Source organism: Spermophilus citellus (genome assembly GCF_964194105.1).
Source record: "Spermophilus citellus genome assembly, chromosome: 5".
In the NCBI taxonomy this organism is placed as follows: Eukaryota; Metazoa; Chordata; class Mammalia; order Rodentia; family Sciuridae; genus Spermophilus; species Spermophilus citellus.
The window spans coordinates 64,826,169-64,847,177 of NC_138186.1; the positions used below are offsets into that span (position 1 = coordinate 64,826,169).

General features: G+C 33.2%; 1 protein-coding gene across 1 annotated transcript; it reads left to right on the forward strand.

The window, feature by feature from the left end:
- Positions 1–27: 27 nt before the first annotated feature.
- On the forward strand, positions 28–20,573 carry CENPQ (centromere protein Q). The gene is made up of 9 exons (XM_081296482.1): positions 28–162; positions 7,164–7,268; positions 7,967–8,021; positions 9,329–9,440; positions 10,007–10,075; positions 12,384–12,513; positions 16,202–16,321; positions 16,845–16,922; positions 17,711–20,573. Exons 2-9 carry the CDS (start codon positions 7,170–7,172, stop codon positions 17,840–17,842), a joined length of 795 nt encoding a protein of 264 aa, XP_081152608.1. The 5' UTR covers positions 28–162; positions 7,164–7,169; the 3' UTR covers positions 17,843–20,573.
- Positions 20,574–21,009: the final 436 nt, after the last annotated feature.

Genomic DNA, 21,009 nt, shown 5'->3' on the forward strand with positions numbered 1-21,009 from the left:
GCGCGCTTCTGATGACGTCAGGAGCAGGCCTGGACGACCGCCTTCTACTGCAAGCATTTCCGCTTTCTTCTCACGTTATTCCGGGTCTCCGGCTTTTGATTATTTGGGCGCGAAGTAGTCTGAGCACAAGTTCCAGAGAGACTGAAGAAGAATCAGTCAGTGGTGAGTCGTGAATCCAGGTTAAGGGATGAGTTTCGTAGCCAACGCGTTTATAGCCAACTCCGAGATTTCTGATTGACGAGCGAGGCGGTTTTTCAAGGGGAAATGTCCGATGTCCCAAAAGGTCTGCAACTCAGGAGCCGAAGGCTGAGGTATTTGTTTTTTCTCCAGAGCGCGAAGCTGCGCACGGTCCTCACTGTGGTCACCCTCCTTGGCCACATTCCTGAAGCTCTGCGCAGTCGGTGGCTCAGCTTTAGAGAGCAGTGTCCGTGTTTCTTCAGGGGTCGTGCACCCTCTTGTGCCCTCTGGGTTGAGCACCCTGATTTGAGCTTCAGCAAGGTGATGGGGAAACCAGACTACGTGGGATACCTCCCTCTTTGGTGTACAGTCCGACTGCAAACTCTTCTTGGTGCCTTGTTTCTTTCTACTCCTACCTTACACTGTGAAAGCCTCGCTGAAGGTTTCCTGCCGTCGACACCAGTTACATTCCCTCTGACCTGCCATTGCTTTTGCCGATTTCTCTTAAATACTTCATTCATTCATTCTTCTGGCTAAATATTTCAAAGTGTAATTCAAATAATGGTTTCTTTAAATACTGTGTATTCCTACATGTACACGCAATCAAATTTGAGGTATTCATTCAGTCATGTCTCTTTCATAGCAGTTACCACATGATAAATAGGAATTGCCATATCTGTTTCTAGTCACTATGACATGGCTATGGTTTCCTGTGGATCCAGAAACAGGACAAAATTTCTGTTTCTTTTAATATACACCACAGCTATCTCAAGACGACTTTTGTTTATTGAGTTCTTACTGTGACCCAAGTATTGTTCTATGCACTTTATATGTTCTGTAATAAGTCATTTTAGCCTCTCAGCCACTCTGATGTTAGTACTCTTATTAAGCTATTTTACTAATATAGAAACTGAGTTAATTATTTCAAAGCTATATAGCTTGTTAAGTGGCAGAGCTAGGATTTGTAGCCTGGACAATTTATTTATCCTCATCCCTGGCTTACTCTTAACCACCATAGCAGTGGTTATCAACATAGGGCGGTTTTGCACCAGGAGAAATTTCACAATGTATGGAGACATTTTTGGTTTTCACTCTTTGTGAGTGGGTGGATTCTAGCTTCTGAAGCATGATGACAAGGAATACTTACTTCTAAATATACTACAGTGCACAGGATAGCCTCCTACAACAACAACTCCAAAAATTATCCCATACAAAATATTAATAGTGCTGAGGTTTAGAAACCTTTTATGTTGTGTTTTATGACCTCAAGTAAGTATTAAAACAATTCTTTCTAAAATCTTAACAAAGGACTGTTTTTTTAAAAAAATCTTGTCATGCACAACTGATACTTTCGTAAAATACAATTTAAAATTAATTATTATTCAAACCCATAGACTGTACAACATCAGTAATGGACTATAATCTAAACTATGGATTTGGGTTGATATGATAAGGTAGGTTTGTTGTAGCAGCTCCAGTACTTTGGTGTTAGATGTTGATGGGGGAAATTGGAGTGGATTGGCATAGGCAGAGGCTATATGGGAACTCCCTATATTTACTGCCCAGTTTCACTGTAAAACTATAATTGGTCTAAAAATAAAGTCCACTCTTTAAATATTACACCAGAAAAATGAGATTCAAAAAACAAGGTCAATTATTTTATGATTAGACTTGACATACATAAAATTGCTTTTTCATATCGTTATGGAAACTTTTATTATGCTCAATTTCTTTTTGTAGTTTTTATTAGAGCATTATAATTTATACATAATGGTGGGACTCATTGTGACATATTCATAAATGCACATAACATACTTTGATCAATCTCATTTCCCTGTACCTCCCCTTTCCCTACTTCCTCTACTCTACTTGTCTCCATTGTATTTTTTTAATTAGTGCATTATAAGTATACATAAAAGTGAGGATGATTGTGTATATTCATATATGGACATAGTGTAATTTGGTCAGTTTCATTCCACAGTACCTCCTCTTTCCCTCTTCCCTTTGAATCTCCTTTCTTACTCTATTAGTCTCCCTTTTATTGTCATGGGATCACTTTTTTTTCCATCTGTTTTCCACATATAAGAAAAAGAGTTCAATCCTTGACTTTCTGAGTCTGGCTTACTTCACTTAACATAATATTTTCCAGTTCCATCCATTTACCAACAAAGGGTATAGTTTCATTCTTTATGGCTGAGTAAAACTCTATTGTGTGTGTGTGAGTGTATGTATGTATGTATGTATGTATGTATATATATATATCACATTTTCTTGAACTGTTCATCTTTTGACAGACATCTAGGCTAGTTCCATAAGTTGGCTATTGTGAAATACGCTGCTATAAACATATGCATGTGTGTATTACCATAGTATACTGATTTTAATTATTTTGCATAAATACCAAGTAGTGGAATAGCTATGTCATAGGATCATTCCACTGCTAGTTTTTTGAAGAATCTATACTGATTTCCACAGTGGATGTTCTAAATTTTAGTCCCATTAACAATATGAGACTTTTTCCTTACACTTACCAGAATTTATTATTTGTATTCTCATTCTCATTCATTCTCTCTCTCTCTCTCTCTCTCTCTCTCTCTCTCACCAGGGATTGAACTTAGTGTCACTCAACCACTGAGCCACATCCCCAGCCCTATTGTATTTTATTTAGAGATAGGATCTCACTGAGTTGCTTAGCACCTCATCATTGCTAAAGCTGGGTTTGAACTCACAATCCTCCTGTCTCAGCCTACTGAGCTGCTGGGATTACAGGCATATGCCACTGTGCCCCACTATTATTGTATTGTTGATGTTTGTTGTTCTATCTGAGGTTAGACAAAATTGCAGTATAGTTTTGGTTTGCATTTCCTTAATTGCTAAGGATATTGAACATTTTTTTCATATATTTCTTGGCCATTTGTATTTCTTTTGAGAAATGTCTGTATAGATTGTTTGCCCATTTGTTGATAGGGTTATTCTGTTTTGTTTTTGTTTTTTAATGTTAAGTGTTTTTTGTTCTGTGTATATTCTGGATATTAATCTGTTGAAAGAATAGTTGGTAAAGATTTTTCTCCCATTCAGTAGACTCTCTCTACACTCTTGGTTTCCTTTGCTATGCAGAAGCTTTAATGTGATACCATCCCACTTGTCCATTCTTGGTTTCATTTTTTGAGCTTTAGGAGTCTCATTAAGGAAGTCTGTGCCTGTGCCTATATGCTGGAGTGCTGGAGTATTGACCTTTTGTTTTCCTCTATGAGTTGTAAAATTTATGGTCTAATATTCAGTCTTTGACCTACTTTCAGTTGTTTGTTGTGCAGGGTGAGAGGGATCTAGTTTTATTCTTTGCCAATGAATATCCTATTTTCCCAGCACCATTTGTTTAAATGGCTATCCTTACTCTCACATATGTTTTTGACTCCCTTTCCAAAGATCAGATAAATGTATCTATGTGGATTTGTGTCTGTGTCTTCTGTTCTATTCTATTGATTCACATGTCTGTTTTTATGCCAGTACCATGCCTTTTTTGTTACTCTAGCTGTGTAGTATAATTTGAGATCAGGTGTTTTGATGTTTCCAGCCTTATTCTTATTGTTCATAATTGCTTTGACTATTATTAATATTTTATTCTTTCATGTAAATTTTAGGACTCTTTTCTAGTTGTGTGAAAAATGTGTTTGATATTTTTGATGGTGTAACACAGGGTCATGTGAGTGCTGGAGGGTTCTTGTCTCATGCACCCAAAGAATGAAGTACACAATGATGAGGGTGAGAATTCAGTAGCAGATTTTATTAGAAGCAAGCAAGGAAAGCTCCTACAGCATGGGAGGGGTACCAAAGAGGGACTGCCTAGGAGGATTTATACCGTTTTGATGAAGAACCAACCTTTCAGTGGAAAGTTCCCCTTTGATTGTTCTCTTTCTCTGTCTCAGTTGAAGGTGCACAGCTTTAATTTCTTATTCCCATAATGGGATTATTTAGTGTGTTTGTTTACCTGAATTTATCTGTACTTGTTCCTTAAAACAAAAGAATTGCTTGGGTTCAAAACAACTTAATGAGGTTAACTAATATTAGAGTAGTCAAGGAAACTTGGGGCAACAACAGAATGTATAGGTATCTAAGCATGAGTGGGGTCTTCTACTCAGACGACCAAAAATAAAAACAAAAAAATCAAGCTTTAGCCTAGGGTTTTAATCTGGGGTTGTGGTCCTGCCTCAGTGGGAATGCATTGAATATGTAGATTGCTTTTAGTAATATGACCATTTTAAAAATGTTAATTCTGCCTATCCAAGAACATGATGGTCTTTCCATATTCTAATGTCTTCTTCAATTTCTTCCTTTAACGTGCATGCAGTGGTGCATGCCTATAATCCTAGCAAAGCAGGAGACTAAGGCAGGAGGATCCAGGTTCCATGCTGGCCTGAGCAACCTAGTGAGAGTAAAAACAACAACAACAACAACAACAAAAAAAACTGGGGAGCTAGGGATGTGGCTCAGAGGTAGAATGATTCAGGGTTTGATTCTCAGTTGCCCTAGGGGAGTGTACAGGGGAGTGGCCTATAATTTTCATTATAGAGGTCTTTTAACCAAATCTAAATTTGATTAGATTTACGGGGGGCAGGTACGTTCATTATTGCTGGATAGAAAAGCTATTGATTTTTGTATGTTGCTACTTTGCTCAATATCAGCTCTGGAAGTCTGGTGGAGTTTTTTGGATCATCTATGTGTAGTGTCATATCATCTACAAATAAGCTGATTTCTTCTTTTCCTATTTATATCCCTTTAATTTCCTTCTTTGTCTTAATTATTCATTACTAAAATTTCAAGTACTATATTGAATAGGAGTGGTAAGAGTACATTGAATACCTATACTTAAAAAAAATCCCAAATAAACAATCAATTGTTACATTTCAAGGCCCTAGGAAAAAAAACTAATTCCAACTGGAAATAATTAAGATCAGACCCAAAATTAATGAAATAAAGAATAGAAAACAATAGAAAGGATAAGTGTAACATAAAATTGGTTCTTTGAAAAGACATATAAGATGTATATACCCTGGTGAATTAACCAAGAGAGACAGAACACCCAAATCAATTAGAGATGAAAAAGGAGATATCACCACAGACATAGCTGAAATCCAGAAGATGTCCAGAGACTAATTTGAACATAAACATTTCAATAATTTGGAAAATTTAGAAGATACTGACAAATTTCTAGTCTCATGACTTACCCATATTGAGCTAGGAAGATAGAGAAAACCTCAACAGACCAAAACACAAGCAGCAAGATTGAAGTGGTAATAAAAAGCCTTCCAACAAGAAAAACTCAGGACCAAATGGATTCTCAGCTGGATTCTACAATATCTTTAAAGAACTTGTGCCAGTACACTCCAAATTATTTCCATGAAATAGAAAGGAAGGGAACCCTCCCAAATCCATTCTATGAACACAGTATCACCCTGATAATAAAATCAGGTAAGAATACATCAAGGAAGGAAAACTAGACCAAAATCCCTGATGAATATAGATGCATATATCCTTAGTAAAGATTAGCTTTCCACATTTAAAAGCACATTAAGAATATTGTACAACATGATTAAGTTGTTTTCATTCAGATATGCAAGGTTGGGTCAATATATGTAAACCAATAAATATAATCTATAACATAAATATAATTAAGGACTCAAGTTGCATACATGATCATTTTAATAGATGCAGAAAAAACCTTTGATGGTATTCAGCACCAATTCGTGTTAAAAAACGGTGTAGAACTAGAACAAGAAGGAACTTCATCAAAAGTTCTGTATATGTATGATACACCCAAAGCTAGCATCATAATGAATGGAGAAAAACAAAGCATTACCTCTGAAGTTATTCTCAATTTCTGTATTTAAAGGAATTGCACCAATTTGAGAATCAAATTTAAAATAGTGCTGAATTACATGTTATTGGGTAAAGAATATTAAGAGAAAGTGAATAACATCCAAACTGTAAGTGTAAAATGAGAGAGGACATAAGAGCCCATAAACTTTGGAATAAATGAAGTAGCATTTTTAGGTAGGCTTTGGGAAGAAGATGGCTGATAATCTGAGAGGATAGGTAAGATAGGGGAGAGAGCAGCTCAGGCAAAGGGACAGTGTGTACATGAATGACAGAATTACCAGTAGGAGAGAAGTATGTTTAGAAAAGGAATGGTGAGTACTTTATATATCCAGTATATGTACCTATAAACAATGTATGCATATGTATATATGTGTGTGTGTGTGTGTGTGTGTACATATTTCCTTGTGTACTATACCTATCTTGTAACCTATTTACTCCTGTGGCCTAGTATAAGAATACATAACTCATTCCTCTATCAGAAATGAGTTTGGTGATAAAGGGCTATTAGGGAAAAGGAATTGTTCTAAGTATTTTCATTGACACCACCATTCCCATGTGTATTTTGTAGTTGGTATACTTTTGTACTCTTGTTAAAATGTACATAGTGTATTTAAATGTGACTTAAATCCTTATAAGTGTCAGGCTGTCACATTAATATCCACAAATATTCATTGATAATATAATCTTAAAAATTATCTCCTCCCATCTTTTCCATAAATTGAACAATGGGAAAACCCATTACTTAAAATCAGAAGATATTATTCTTTGATCTGACATTTTCTATCTCAATTTTTTGATATTAACATGGAGATAACGTATGGAGGATAGGAGGTGAAAGATGCAAAAGCATTTTTAAATTATTATTAAAGCCATCAAAATTGAAACAGTTTCAAAAAATGAAATTGAATTAGATCTCCTGATATAAAAAAGCCAAATTATTTGTTTTAAAATGTATTAAAAACATATAATACTCTCCCTAAAACTTATTTAAATTATTATTTTTAGAGAAGGAAAAATTATAACAAAACATTGTGTAGGCTTTAGCATTTTTCAGTGTTCTTTTCATTTTTACACACTTTTTAAAACATTTTTACTCTTTTACTATGTAGATTGAGATGCCTGGTAAAGCAAATGCTTCTAAGAAGTCTCAACAGTTGAAAAGAAGTTCAAAAAGAAAAATCGATAATGAGGAACTGCAGTTGTCCAAGAAACAGGTAATGAAAATATCAGGTCTTACCATTTAGTACTCTTTTGATTAGGAACATCATCTCTTGTATTTGAGAAAATACGAGAGGGTCAGACTTCGTACAAATTATAAAATTCATCTCATAGTCTGGAAACCTTTCTAACATTTAGTAAGTTGTCAAATAAAAATTGTTACTTACTTCCAAATCTAAAAATAAACATTGACCATAGAATTCTTAGAGGAAGAAGGGTCCCTGGGGGTATTGCTAAGATGTTTAAATGCAAAGGTTAGGAATAAAGTCTATTCGTTCTTATCACATTTCTATGTTAAAAGATAAGAGTCTGTCTTTTGGTGTAGATTTTTATTAGCATAGAGAGAAAATAGTTTGGGGGGAAATTTATAATTCTAACTAAATTTTCCCCCCTCCCTTTTTTTTTTTTTTGTACCAGGGATTGAATACAGTGGTGCTTAGCTACTTAGCCACAGCCTTTTTTTTTTTTTTTTTTTTTGAGACAGTGTCTCACTAACTAGCCATCCTCCTATCTCAGCCTCCCTGGAATTACAGGCATATATCTAGCAGCCCTTCCCTATTAAAGAATACATGAATAACCAGCAACTTCTTTTCTACCCACAAGAGGGTATATGAATCCTCTTCAATATATATGACAAATCTATTGTTACGATGATATTTATCTGTTGTTTAATTCTGTGTGTGTTTCCTTTTAGGTTAAAAACACAGGAAAAAGAAATAAAAATCATCCAAAGAATTTGTCTTCTGAAGGTATTCCTTGCCTATATCTTATCTACCGTGTGACTTTTTCAAGCCGTGAACAAATTTTCAGCATCTTGTTTATGGATTCTGCAAAAGCTAAAGATAATAATAAATCCTGAAATTCAGATTTTTGTAAGATATGGTTATTATTTTGGTCAACTGAAATTTTACTGTATATCTCCAACAAAATACCATCTAGGCTTCCATGCAACTAAGTTAATAGGACTAGAGAATCATATCACAATCTGAATTATTACTGATCTATGAATAGAGACAAACCTACTTATTTCTCTTCAAGACAAATATGCTTTATGTTCTATCACTACTGTATAACTGTATAGATTAGTTTTGAACCACTAAGTTTGTTTGGAATAATTAGTTTGAAGTTGTTGCTTTCTTAAACATTGCCTCTTTTTTTTCCTTATGTGTGTGTGGGGGGTGGTGGTAGGGATCGAACCCAGGGCCTCACATATGCCAGGCAAGTGCTATAGCACTGAGGCACATCCTCAGCCCCATTGAACATCATTTCTTCATTGGTATGATTTGTGTCTTTCCTCCCCAAAGATGAGGTTCTGGTTTTATACTTCCATAGGGCACAGTCCTTTTTTCTTTTGTAATGCTCTGCACATCTGTAATTTTTTAACATTGTTTTTCTTCAAACAGATATTTACGGGAGCCAATACTATGTATTCTTGTTTATTCCTTATAAGTACAATGTAATCCATACTGAACATCTATTTGTGGTTCCATTGGTCTGTTTTGTTCCAGTTCCGATCCAGTATTTGGTAGAAATCATTTTCTTATCTTAGTGAAGTTCTTAAGGAATTCAAGTCATTTCTGAGTACCAAGCTGTAATAATTATAGCTTAGTTTAAACTTTCAATTAAAATTATTTGAGCTGGGCACGGTGGTGCACGCCTGTAATCTCAGTGGCTCAGGAGGCTGGGACAAGGAGGATCGTGGGTTCAAAGCCAGTCTCTGCAAAGCGAGGCACTTAGCAACTCAGTGAGACTCTGTCTCTGAATAAAATACAAAATAGGCCTGGGGATATGGTTCAGTGGTTAAGTGCTCCTGAGTTCAATCCCTAGTATATTTGAAGTTTGTATTCCAATATTAGTGTTTCAGTTAACATAATAGTAGGCAAAAAAAAAAGACCCTCATATTCAACACCTTGCACGTTATAGCTGTGTAATAAAAGTGAATTTTTTTGTTTTCATAATTCCCTTAACATTTTTAGATTTTTAAAAAAGTGATTTTTAAGTAAAAACAAGCAAGCTTTCTGAATTGACCAAAGTCTTCTTCTATTATCAATAACAGAACAAATAAAACTAAAACAGATAAAGATAGCATCCAACAAGAGAAAAACCTGGCAACTTCTTTCAAACAGTACCAGAGAGCATTTGCAAACTATGATAGAATCAGTAATAATGTGAGTATACAATTTTTCCTTTTAACTCATTTGGTTCCTACTTATTTGTTTCCTATAGACATTTTTTTTTTAAATATCACTATATGTTAAAGTGATGGATTCCTTTTCTATTTCAGAAGAAGATAAATTTAATATCTTATGAGGGCATTAACCTTCTGCAAGAAGTCTTCTTTAATTTTTGAAACTTAAGATTCTGTCAGTGAAATAAAAGTCTAGTCTTTGTGGCCTGATCTGCTTTCTGTAAAAATGGATGCTGGAAGAAATTGAGTTCAAAGTGATTCTTTCTATGGAAGCTACAATGCTACTGGGGATACAAAGAAATTAAGACAGAATTCTGCTATTATAGAGCTAAATTCTATCAGAAGAGTGAGGCACAAAAATTCTTATAATATAATGATTTTTAAAATTGCATTATACTTTGGTTTAAAACATATTTAATATAAAAGGAAAAGTGATTGATTCTGCCTGTGTAGTAAAGAGGAGCACTAGAGAGGATTCAGAGAGAAAAAGTACACATATTCATTTGTGTTTTAAATAAATATTTATTTAAAATATTTTTTTCCTAGAGCAATTTTGAGTAACAAAATTAAAGAAAAGGAACAAATACAATGTCATCTCAACTACCTGAAGATAAGGTAATATAGTTATGCAACTAAAAAATGACTAATTTTTTAAAGTCTGATTTTGTTTCTGTTGCTAAAATTGACATTTATGAAATGTAAGTTATTTTTTTTAATAAAGTACACAGCTTGGAAATATGTGTTCTCACCTAAACTGCTGCTGCATGTGTTACTGAAATAATTTCAGTTTCAGAGAATTTGTATAAAATACCAGAGAATGACAAAACTCTTATTGCCATGTTTCATTGTCCTGTGTCAAAATTTGAAAAATATTTCAACTTTAACTTCTTTAGACTTCATTTTTAACAATTTGAAGTTAACAATTCACTATTGTATTTTTAACCATTTTCTGTGGTTTTTCCGCCACTTCACTTTTTGCACAAGGAGCAGGTACAATTTTCCAAGATATTTTTGCTCTTTATGTTGTGACAATTCATTAACAGGTTTCTTTTCAAGTGTTCTTAAAAACCACACCACTGCCCATGATTTTCAGTGATTACTTTTCTCTAGTATTAGCACAACTATTCTTTTCATAAAATCATGTTTTACATCTCAGTTTCAGGTTAGCCTAGAAATGTCTGTGAACTAGTTTTTTATCTTCTATGACTGAGTCCTTTGAGCACAAATTCTATTTCCTTTTCTTTAGTTCTCAACCCATAGTAGCAAAATAGAGTGGGATAGAATGGGGTAGGTGAGAGTAGGAGTTTGTTAAAAGAAATTGAACAGATTAAAGAAGGACTACTGGAAGCAAGCTTATAAGCTTCATAAAGATATAATGGCCACTATTAAAGAACAAGGAGGATACCAAAAAAATTAATGAATAGAAGTATAATAAAACCAGCTATATAAACTCATAAGACAGTGATGAGCGTGATGACGCATACCTATAATCCCTGCAGCTTGGGAGGCTGAAGTAGGAGGATCACGAGTTCTAGACCCAGCCTCAGCAGTTTAATTAGACCTTAAACAACTTAGTGAGACCACGTCTCAAAATAAAAAAAATTTAAAAAGGGCTGGGAATGTGGCTTAGTGGTTGAGTTCCCCTGGGTTTAACCTCTAGTACCAAAAAAAAATTTTTTTTTAACTATATGAGACAAACAGTGTTGCTTAGCATATGAATGACAATATCATAGTACATAATAATTGTTGTCAGAAAAGATGAAATTATATTCAACAGATAGGCAGTTCTCTTCATGTAGCTATGGAGATATATATTTCAAAGCCTGCCTATTTTCTTTATATTTTTACTTTCACAACTCACTTTCTTTAGTTACCAAAGTAATCATCTTACTGATATTCTTACTTCTGACACAACAAAGTGCAGCATTAGAATCTATACCAGGTCCTAATTAGAAATCTGAATAAATATTTTTATAGCAGCATTTCTCAAAGCGTATTTGAAACACTTGTTGTTAAAGTTATTCTATGAATAACTATAATCTGTGACAAATTATATTTGGGTATATTAACATATCTCTACAGTAAATAAATGTATTTCATTTTGTTTAACTTAGCATCTGCCAAATTGATGTTTACTACAGGAACCTATTTTCACATATTAGTCTTGTTTCTGCTTTTCTCTGCATGCTATCTTCATTCTTTTAGTTCTTTTTAACTATCAGTTGTTTTCTCTAGATTAAAAACGTAAACATACAGCTCCCTATAGTATACATCTTTCAGTCTTATAAAAAAAAAAAAAAAAAACAGGAAAAAAATACTTTTATCCCCTTACTTCAGTTAGAAAATTCTGGGATATAGTCTCAGACCCAGCCTAGGTAATGCACTTCTTGGTGTTGAATTAATTTTGTGGTAAAAACTCTCATGTATGATTAATGTAAATGGGTTAAGTAGACTCTCTTAACCCAACAATTCACAATTAGTAATAGACTTATGTGCCATCATAGTTTAAAAAACATTTATAAGGGCTGGGGCTGTGGTTCAGCGCAGAGTGCGAGGCACTGGGTTTGATCCTCAGCACCACATAAAAATAAATAAATAAAGATATTGTGTCCAACTTCAACTAAAAAAAAATTTTTTTAAAGAAACATATAGGTAATAAAAGGAAAATTTGATTTTAAAATACATGTAAGTTGTTAGGTGTGTAAAATAAAAAGTGTTCTTTTGGTGAAAAGCCATGATCTGAGATAATTCTTTATAAATTTTACCAGAACTTTTTTGGGAAAGGAGGGACAGGAGTTTCTACCATAGTTTAGCCATTGTTGGTAGAAGAATTTTATAGCCTTTATCAGGACAGAAAAAAAGAGAGAGAGAGAGAACTGTTTGAAAACAGAAATAAACAATCATATTTTATTCTATTCTTAAGATTACTACAGTTGTGTGAAACTATGAAAGTCCCTCCCAGAAAGCTGAAATATTTAACTAATGTTTCAAATCTACTGAAAATGGAAAAGGCACAAGAAACAGCTAATGAAGAAGGTCTGGCATTATTGCAGGTATGGAATTTGAATAGAGAATCCATAATTAGAAGGTTAGGGGGAAGAGAAAGAGACTTTAAAAAATATTTTTAAGAATTACCATAATATTTTTCCAGTAATAAATACTGGATTTGGGGTCTCTGAAGTTGAAATGTTTCTGATATAATTGTGGTGAAGTAATAGTCCTATTTTTGTTGTTGTTGTTGTTTTCTATCAAACTGTTTTAATATAACTATCTTAATATTTTTAATTATAAAGTTATAGGAATTCATCACTAGATGCCATAGAATCTCAAAACATTAGTTTCATCCTGTACATGGCAAGAAGATATAATCATTATATTATTGTTATCATAGCTTAAGTGTATTGAGGGCTTTCTATATAGTTATATCTCTTAATCCTCACAGTAAGTTAGAGTCTAACCTTAATTATCTCATTTTACAAATGGGAAAAAAATACATACATTGTTATTTCTAATGGAACCTTAAAACAAACTGCTTCAAGTTGAGATGCTAATCTCATCGGTCTGACTTTAGAGCTTGATGCTTAATCATTATGCTATATTGCTTCTTAATAGGAAATAACCTTAGCCATCTTGGTGAACTTTAAGAATTTTAATTTGTGGATATATGAACAAATAAGAACCTTAAAGAAGCTTATCAATTAATTACAAAAACTAAAACAATTTGGACCAAGTATTCTTTAAACATTTTTTTAGTTGTTGTTTTTTTTTTTTTTTTTTTTTTTTTTTTTGTAGTTGTAGATGGACCGAATGCCTTTATTGTATTTGTTTATTTTTATCTGGTGCTGAGGATGGAACTCAGTCCCTCACACATGGTAGGCAAGCGCTCTGCCACTAAGCTACAGTCCCAGTCCTCCTCAAACATTTGAAGTAGTTTGTAGATGTGGTGATTAGGTCTTTTTTAGCAATTCTGATTGCAAAGTAGCAGAGGTAGTAGTGCTTTATGCAAACAATATGTCCCCAAGAATTTCTAGCATTTTTCAAAATTCTCAAGTAATTCATTCCAGCCTTCCATAGTTTTAAGAATTTAGTGGAAGAGATAGGAGCCACAGATCTAAATATATTATAAATAAATGGGGGGGGGGGGTTGTTTTGTTTTTTGTTTTGGTGGTTGCCTCATTTATTCCTAGTGTAATACTACCTTTAGTTTCTACCCCCAGTGTTACTACTTTATCAGGGTGTCTTTTTAGTATTGGCACTACCTCCACCACTTAATAAACACTGAGATGATATCAGTTAGGTTATCTTTTTAAGATTCTAGTGAGGGCTGGGATTGTGGCTTAGCGGTAGAGCACTTGCCTAGCATGAGCGGGACCCGGGTTCGATCCTTAGCACCACATAAAAATAAAAACATGTTGTGTCCACCGAAAAACTAAAAATAAAAATATTTAAAAAAAAGATTCCAGTGAATAATAATGGTGAATGTTATTGTAATATTTAATATTTCCACAAATCAATTAAAAATATTCAGAAGTAGTAAGCAATAGTGTGATTTTTATAATACGGGGAAACATTTCTGTTTTACAGTTAAAATAATACATCCATGTGACAGAAACAAATACTGTCTAAGACTTGTGGTAGTCAATTACTCAGTGAAAGCACTACTGGTGTTTTGGGCAGAGTTTATTTACATAAGATGGTCTTCAAATTAGTAGTTTTTAAACTGTTTGTATACATTAGTTTTCTCTTATGTTTCTTACTTGGAAACATTGCTTTTTCCCTCTGCAGCCTAGAGTTATTGTTACTAATTTTCTGAAACCTGTTAATAGTAATACAAGTTTTACTCCTATATAACATGATTGATTATTGTGCTCTTAAAGATGATGCTAAGGAAAAGGAAACTCTGAACAAAGTCTCATATTCTGGGAAGATGGCATTAAAACTGCTGAGGAATTGTTTTTTTAATCTCCAGATCTTTCATAACAGTGGAGCGATAGGATTTCAAAATCAGCATAAACAAATGTTGAAAATGAGGAACAAAAATAACATTCCTATAGAAAATTTTTTAAAAGCATGCCAAAAGGACAAGGGCACAAAACAGAAGAACACTAACCTAATATCTCAACTGAGTTGAAAGAAATTGAAAAAATTGATAGAAGGTGTGGGAAAAAAATCGTAAATCAGTGTTAAAACTACTAATAAATGAAGTTACAGAATTCAGGAAAGAATTACATATTTAGGTAAATAGTTTGCATTTGCAAGTTAAATTAGCAGAAACACTAAAGCAAATAGACTGAACAGATCATGTGTATGATTAAAAAGAAGATAAACCGAGAAAACAATTTAAATCATAAAAAAAAGTTTTTTAAAGGAATTGAAAAAGAATGACAAAATTTTGATGAAGAAACAGCATGAGAATGATAATAATACTCAAAGAAGATAAGCAAAACAATGCTACAAAAAAATTCTAAAATTTTTTAATGAAAACTTTTAATCCTTATTATAGGTAACTTTTTTCTTTGTGAGACCCTATCTTAAAAAAAAGGGGATGGGCATGGGCTAGGAATGTTGCTTAGTGGGTAAGCACCTCTGAGTTCAATTCCTGGTGCAAAAAAAAAAAAAACCCACAAGTCTTCCTCTGTGGAGTTTGCATTCTAGTGAGTTAAATTCACAGTCTCACATTTTAGGCACTCAAGGATTGGCACACTTCTCCTGTACAGGCCAGGCAATAAACAAGTTAGATTTTGTGGAACACATATTTTCCCTGTTGCATATTCTTTTGGTTTGGTTTTTAACTCTCATTTCAAAACGTAAAAGCCATTTATAATTCTTGAAGTTTATTAAAGCTGTAATTGGCAGTTACTAATACCTGCAGGTGCACTTTTAAGAAAATAGCCATTTAGAATTTATATTTTATATAAATATTATATTTCTTGAAGAATACTGCTATAATTGCCAGCAACAATTCTGCTTGCAGTATTTGCAGAAGAACATCGATGTAGCATTGGCTGTATTGCTGAACAGTATTAAGAGTTATTACCTCTAAATATTTTCTTTAAGATGTATTTAATTGTTCCCTAACTCCCAGAAGCATTGCTATCATTAACTGTTGCTAGGAATTTCAGTACAGTACTTAATACTCTTTAGAATTCTGGAAGCTAACTAATTCTATACTTGGCCTACAACCAGCTCATTCCTTTGTTTTTTCCCATACTCATTTCATTCATGTCTGTGGGAAACTGTCACTTTTTTTTATTACTATCCCAGCTCTAATGATCAGTATTGCCTTCTTTGACAAACTAAAATAGCAGACATGCAAATGTTCCTAACTAAATGAAAAAACTTTGAAATTAGTTTCTCTGCTACCTGAAATTATATCATACGTAAGGACGGCTGCTGTATGTGCTCATTATCAGTTCTTGGACTCACGTTTGGGTCTTCAAGGATCTCTGATACTAGCAGTTTTGGTAAGTTTTTGAAGAAGCATTCATGGACATAAGTATATCTTCTTATTCCAGTAAAATTCAGTTTCATTATAAGGCATTATTACATTGGCAAAACAGCTTTCTAGGAAGTCAGTTTTTTGAAAGAAACAGAAAAATTCAGTATTTTCTTCCCAAACTGTCTTAATATATGAGGTTTTTAAGACTATCTATATATGTATATGCATATATAAACATAGATAATGGAGATAATTTGATAACATTTAATTTAAATATTAATTGTTTTTTCTTTCTGATTCAGGAAGAAATAGATAAAATGGTAGAGACCACAGAATCAATGACTGAAAATATTCATAGACTAAAGAACAAAATTCAGATTGTGGCACATGAGGTAGAAGAAGAGGAGGAAAAGGTAAAACAGGTAATTGCTTAAAAATATGTTGCTGAAAAAGAATGAAATTATGATATTTGCTGGTAAATAGATGGAAATGGAGAAGAATATCATTCTAAGTGAAATAAGCCAAAATCAGAAACTGAAAGATCAAATGTTTCCTCTAATATGTGAAAGCTAGAGTAGAATAAAGGAAAGGGAGAGGAGAGGATAGGTTAAAATAGAGAACCAATTGATTATAAATTAATAGATGAGTAAAAGGAAGTCTAGTAGAGTAAAGAAAGAAAAATGGGAGAGAAGAGGGTCGAGTAGAGGAAAAGGGGGAGGGAAAAAGGGGCTCATGAACTGAAATTAGTTCCCATGTGTATATGTCAGAATGAACCCAACTACTTCATGTAACTGTAAAGTTCTAATAAAAAAAGAAAAAAATTGTATTGCTGGAATTTAGATACAATTTTTAATGCTTAAATTTTAATAAGATAACTTTGGAGAACAATAAAATGGTCAATATCTATATTTTCAAATAATGTCTAGTTTTCTGTTTCTATGTTAGATGCTTCAAATGGATTGTAGTGGGGTACTCTCTCTTCCAGAACTTTCTCAGAACAGTCTTAAAGCACCCACACTTCACGTAAGTACCCATTTACCCTACTGACTGTATCACCAAGTATGAATTCCATATATGTAAAATTATATCCTATTCCTTCCTTTAAAAAAATCTAATCCTGAGAAAAACGGGCAAATCACTTATCTCATTTGACTGTATAGTTTGAACATATCTCCTTGTTGGTTCATATAGTTCTCTCATTCTTCTGGGGGGTGGGAGGTACTGGGGATTGAACTCAAGGGCACTTGACCACTGAGCCACATCCCCATCCCTATTTTGTATTTTATTTAGAGACAAAGTCTCACTGAGGTGCTTAACACCTCACCTTTGCTGAGTTGGCTTTGAACTTGCAATCTTCCTGCCTCAGCCTCCAAGCTGCTGGGATTACAGGCATGATCCACCATGCCTTGCTAGATCTCTCATTCTTGTCCATAGCTTATTGGTAATATTTCATTGCACAGCTATACCAAGATATAATTGTGATGAAAATAAAGAACTTTTGTGTTACAGATGATGCTATACACACAGGAGCGTGCACACACACGCACACACACACTATTACAACTGTAGAATACATTTTGAGAAATAAATTTTAACAGTTGTTTTTATTTTATTTTGTTGTTTTCCTATCCATAATCCACCAATGGTGAGAGGAGCAGGAATAGAGAAAGGGAAAGATAGATTTGAAAGATGAATAGTCATGAGTGGTGATTTGGGTGGTGGATACTTGACACTATTATACTGTTCTCTCTAAATAACAGGCATTTTTCATAAGAAAATATTAAAAACTGATTACACCATTTTACCTACAGAAAGAAATTTTGATGCTAATTCCAAACCAAAATGCTCTTCTAAAGGACTTGGATGTTCTTCACAGTTCATCCCAGATGAAGAACTTGTCAATGTTCATCGAAGAAGCCTATAAGAAACTAGATGCCTCGTAAAGAGTTTTTTTTTTTTTTTTTTTTTAAGATTGTTTCATATTAATTTAATGTTTATGAATTTATAAAACTGTTAACTTATGATTGTATTACAGAGGCCAAAGCCTAGTATGCACTTAAAATTAGCATCTAATGTAGTCCTGAAAATTCTGTTTAGAGCAGCTGCTAAATCTAGAAGATCAATATTTATATTGTTGTATCTTGCAGTTATTTGCCTAAACACATAAAATAAGAATAGTCATGACCTAATGATTTATAATGACTGTATGAAGCTACTTTATTGGTTAGCATATAATTGTCATATCGTGATTTCTTATATATAAAGTGTTTATGTATAGTGCCTAATGAATAATTATGTAAGTATTTGCTGTCACTCATTCTTTAGCTGATAGCTTGTATATTTTTTTGTATTTATTTTTTTTTGTCTAGTCACCTGGAACTTGAGAAATTCCCAAATACCTTCACTTTTACCTAACTCACAAACTTTTTGTGGAGTGATTAAGATTTGCCAGGTATCTTTAACTTTAAAAGTAACATCAAATTTTATTTCTTTGGTTGGTTAAGGAATAGATGTTGAATATTTATTTTCTGCCTTCATCAAAGCATAGTTTTATTTTTAAAAATTATTATTAAACAGGAACCTAAGCACATTTAGACCTTGAAACAAAAATCAACCAAAAAACTGTTTTGGGAAAGCTGAGTGTATAAGAACTGACTGCCAAAGGTAAACTATATTGAAACCTAAGAAGGCAGTGGACAAATTCAGGATTATATAAAATGCAGTTTATTAAAGACTGTAGAGAATCCCTTCACCCTGCGGCAGGAGGAAGGTATCTCACAGCCAACCAAAATGCACCTTGGCTTTCTCAAATACTGTTAACATGTCAAAAGTCAGTCAAGAGACAGTTCAGGTGTTAGTGTCCCACACAAATGCTTAGCTGACTAACTTAATGAATTTGCTTATTGTACAGAGTTTGGAATACATAGTCACCATGGTGACCACCAGAGTCACCTGGTGACCAGATGATGTTTACTACTAATGTGGCTATTGTCATTTCAAACTGGACCCCCACAAATCCCTTTCTTATAAATTTGTCCTTATTATGTAGTAAGCTTATTTGTGTCAATAAGTGATTGCTATAAATATATGAAAAAAACTTTCCTAAGCCACTACTGTATATTGTCTTAGTTCTTTTATCTGTTTGTAAAATAAATTAACTACCATTTGTTTTTCTGAGAATATTTTTCTTAGTTTATTTAGAAGATGCCATAATTCTGTTAATATCTTCCAGGCAGAGACCACCAGGAACACATCTGTAGTTAAGCAGGTTGAAGTTAATGTTAATTGTAATGAGCACAATCACACATCTTTGGGATCTTGAAACACCTTAGTTAAAGGATCAAACACAATTTTCTCTTAGGAATTAATGGTAAGGAGGATCAGTAATGGATTTTAAAGGGGAAGAAAGTCTTCAGGAAAGGAAGCTGGCAAAGCAACTAAAAGTAAAATTCTGCCAAAGGAAGAAAATTTGGTTTAAATTTTTTGAGAGAGAGACGATGGATGTGTTACAGACTTTAGTGTAATGTAATCATTTAAAATTCTTTATATGAGCCCTTAGATTTGCCCAACTCTTAGTTGTGCATATCTAGCAAATAGGCTTTGTTTAATACGAGGCACCTGTGCTGGAACCTAAAATTAAGGGATTTACTTTTATTTGGTTGGATAGAATTTCTTGGCATTCTCTGTTTACCAAAAATACGCAGTTGCACCTGTCAAAATTAATTAGTATTTGAATGGTTTGCATTGGCTTAGTTTCTTAGCATAAGACTAAATCCACTCGTGTTTCATTTATCAAGAAATATTCAGAGAAAGGAAAAAATGAAAGCAAGAACAAACACATTTCTCAATTGGGCTTTAGCATGTCTAAAGGGAATAAGCTTGTTTTGTTTTCTAACTAGCTTTTCTTATTAAAAGTTGCTTCTATTGAATGTATTTCTTTACTTCTAAACCATGACAGAACCGCTTTCTCTTGGTTGGTCTAAGTATTTGTTTCCCTTGTTAACTTCTGTTATAGGGCTATGAATGTGCTGTAACAACCATAAACAAAGATGGTTATATGTTTTAAAATTGTACAGAGAGAAAGATAATGTTCTTTAAATTCATAAACCACTATAGAGTGGTTCATTTCATTTAAAAACAAATGTGCTTTGGCCTATTTCATCCCATTTTTTGCTCCCAAAGAGGATTTTAAAATTAATAATGCAAATTTTCAAGTGGGACAAGAGGGCTATACAATAAAAACAATGATAAAAATGGCTGGTGTTTATTGAGTGCCTGCTGAATGCCAGGGACTGTTCTAAGTCCATTACATGTATACATGTATTTATACCAATGTTAATTACAATCTTTAATCCCCGGTGGGATTAAACCTCAGTAGTCACTATTTTCTCCAACAGATGAAGAAACTGAGGCACAGAAAGGTTAATTAACTATTTTTAAGATCACACAATTAGTAAGAGATTGAACTAGGAAGTGGAAAAAAAATAATTGACACTTAAGAATTTTCTATTAAGCTACACATAGAAGGGGCTACTGAATCTAATGAGTAAATTCTGTTAAAGAAAAAAAATCATGTATTTTGGGAGTATAATGATAATTTGTTATTACTGGGTTTATTGTTACTTGAGTTTACCTAAGAAAATACCTTTAAATTTATCTGACATTGGCAACCTTCATTTACCTCCTTTGTTTTTTTTTTTCCTTTTAATCTCAGAATGAAAAGTTCATTTTAGCCCAGTTAGTCTATCTCAAATTTAATTTCCTTCAACCAAAGCAGTTTTCCTGGGAAAGTACATTTTGCCCTTTTTATTATTTTTCCTTCAGGCAGAGAGCAGCTATTCTTATTATTTTTTATGTTTAATAGAGAACAAAGAACTTTCAAAAAGATTGGAAGTTTGTTTTGGATGCTCATGGAAACAGGATGTAATCTAAACTTAGAGAAATTATTTTGTTTCAGAGTCCATAAATAATCCTACCCTCTCTAAATTTATTAGTTTTTCCCTAGGATATTGTACTTAATTTCATAACATTTCTTTTCTGCAAATAACAGCTTCTATTCAAATTTTAAGTCTATTTTACTATTAACATTTAGGAAAAAAATAAGTTCTCT

Bases quoted from the DNA above. Each gene is read 5' to 3' on its own strand.
- CENPQ (XM_081296482.1), top strand. From the start codon at position 7,170: ATGCCTGGTAAAGCAAATGCTTCTAAGAAGTCTCAACAGTTGAAAAGA. The intron at 7,269-7,966 runs GTAATGAAAATA...GTTTCCTTTTAG, and splicing joins TGCAGTTGTCCAAGAAACAG to GTTAAAAACACAGGAAAAAG. The intron at 12,514-16,201 runs GTATGGAATTTG...TTTCTGATTCAG, and splicing joins AAGGTCTGGCATTATTGCAG to GAAGAAATAGATAAAATGGT.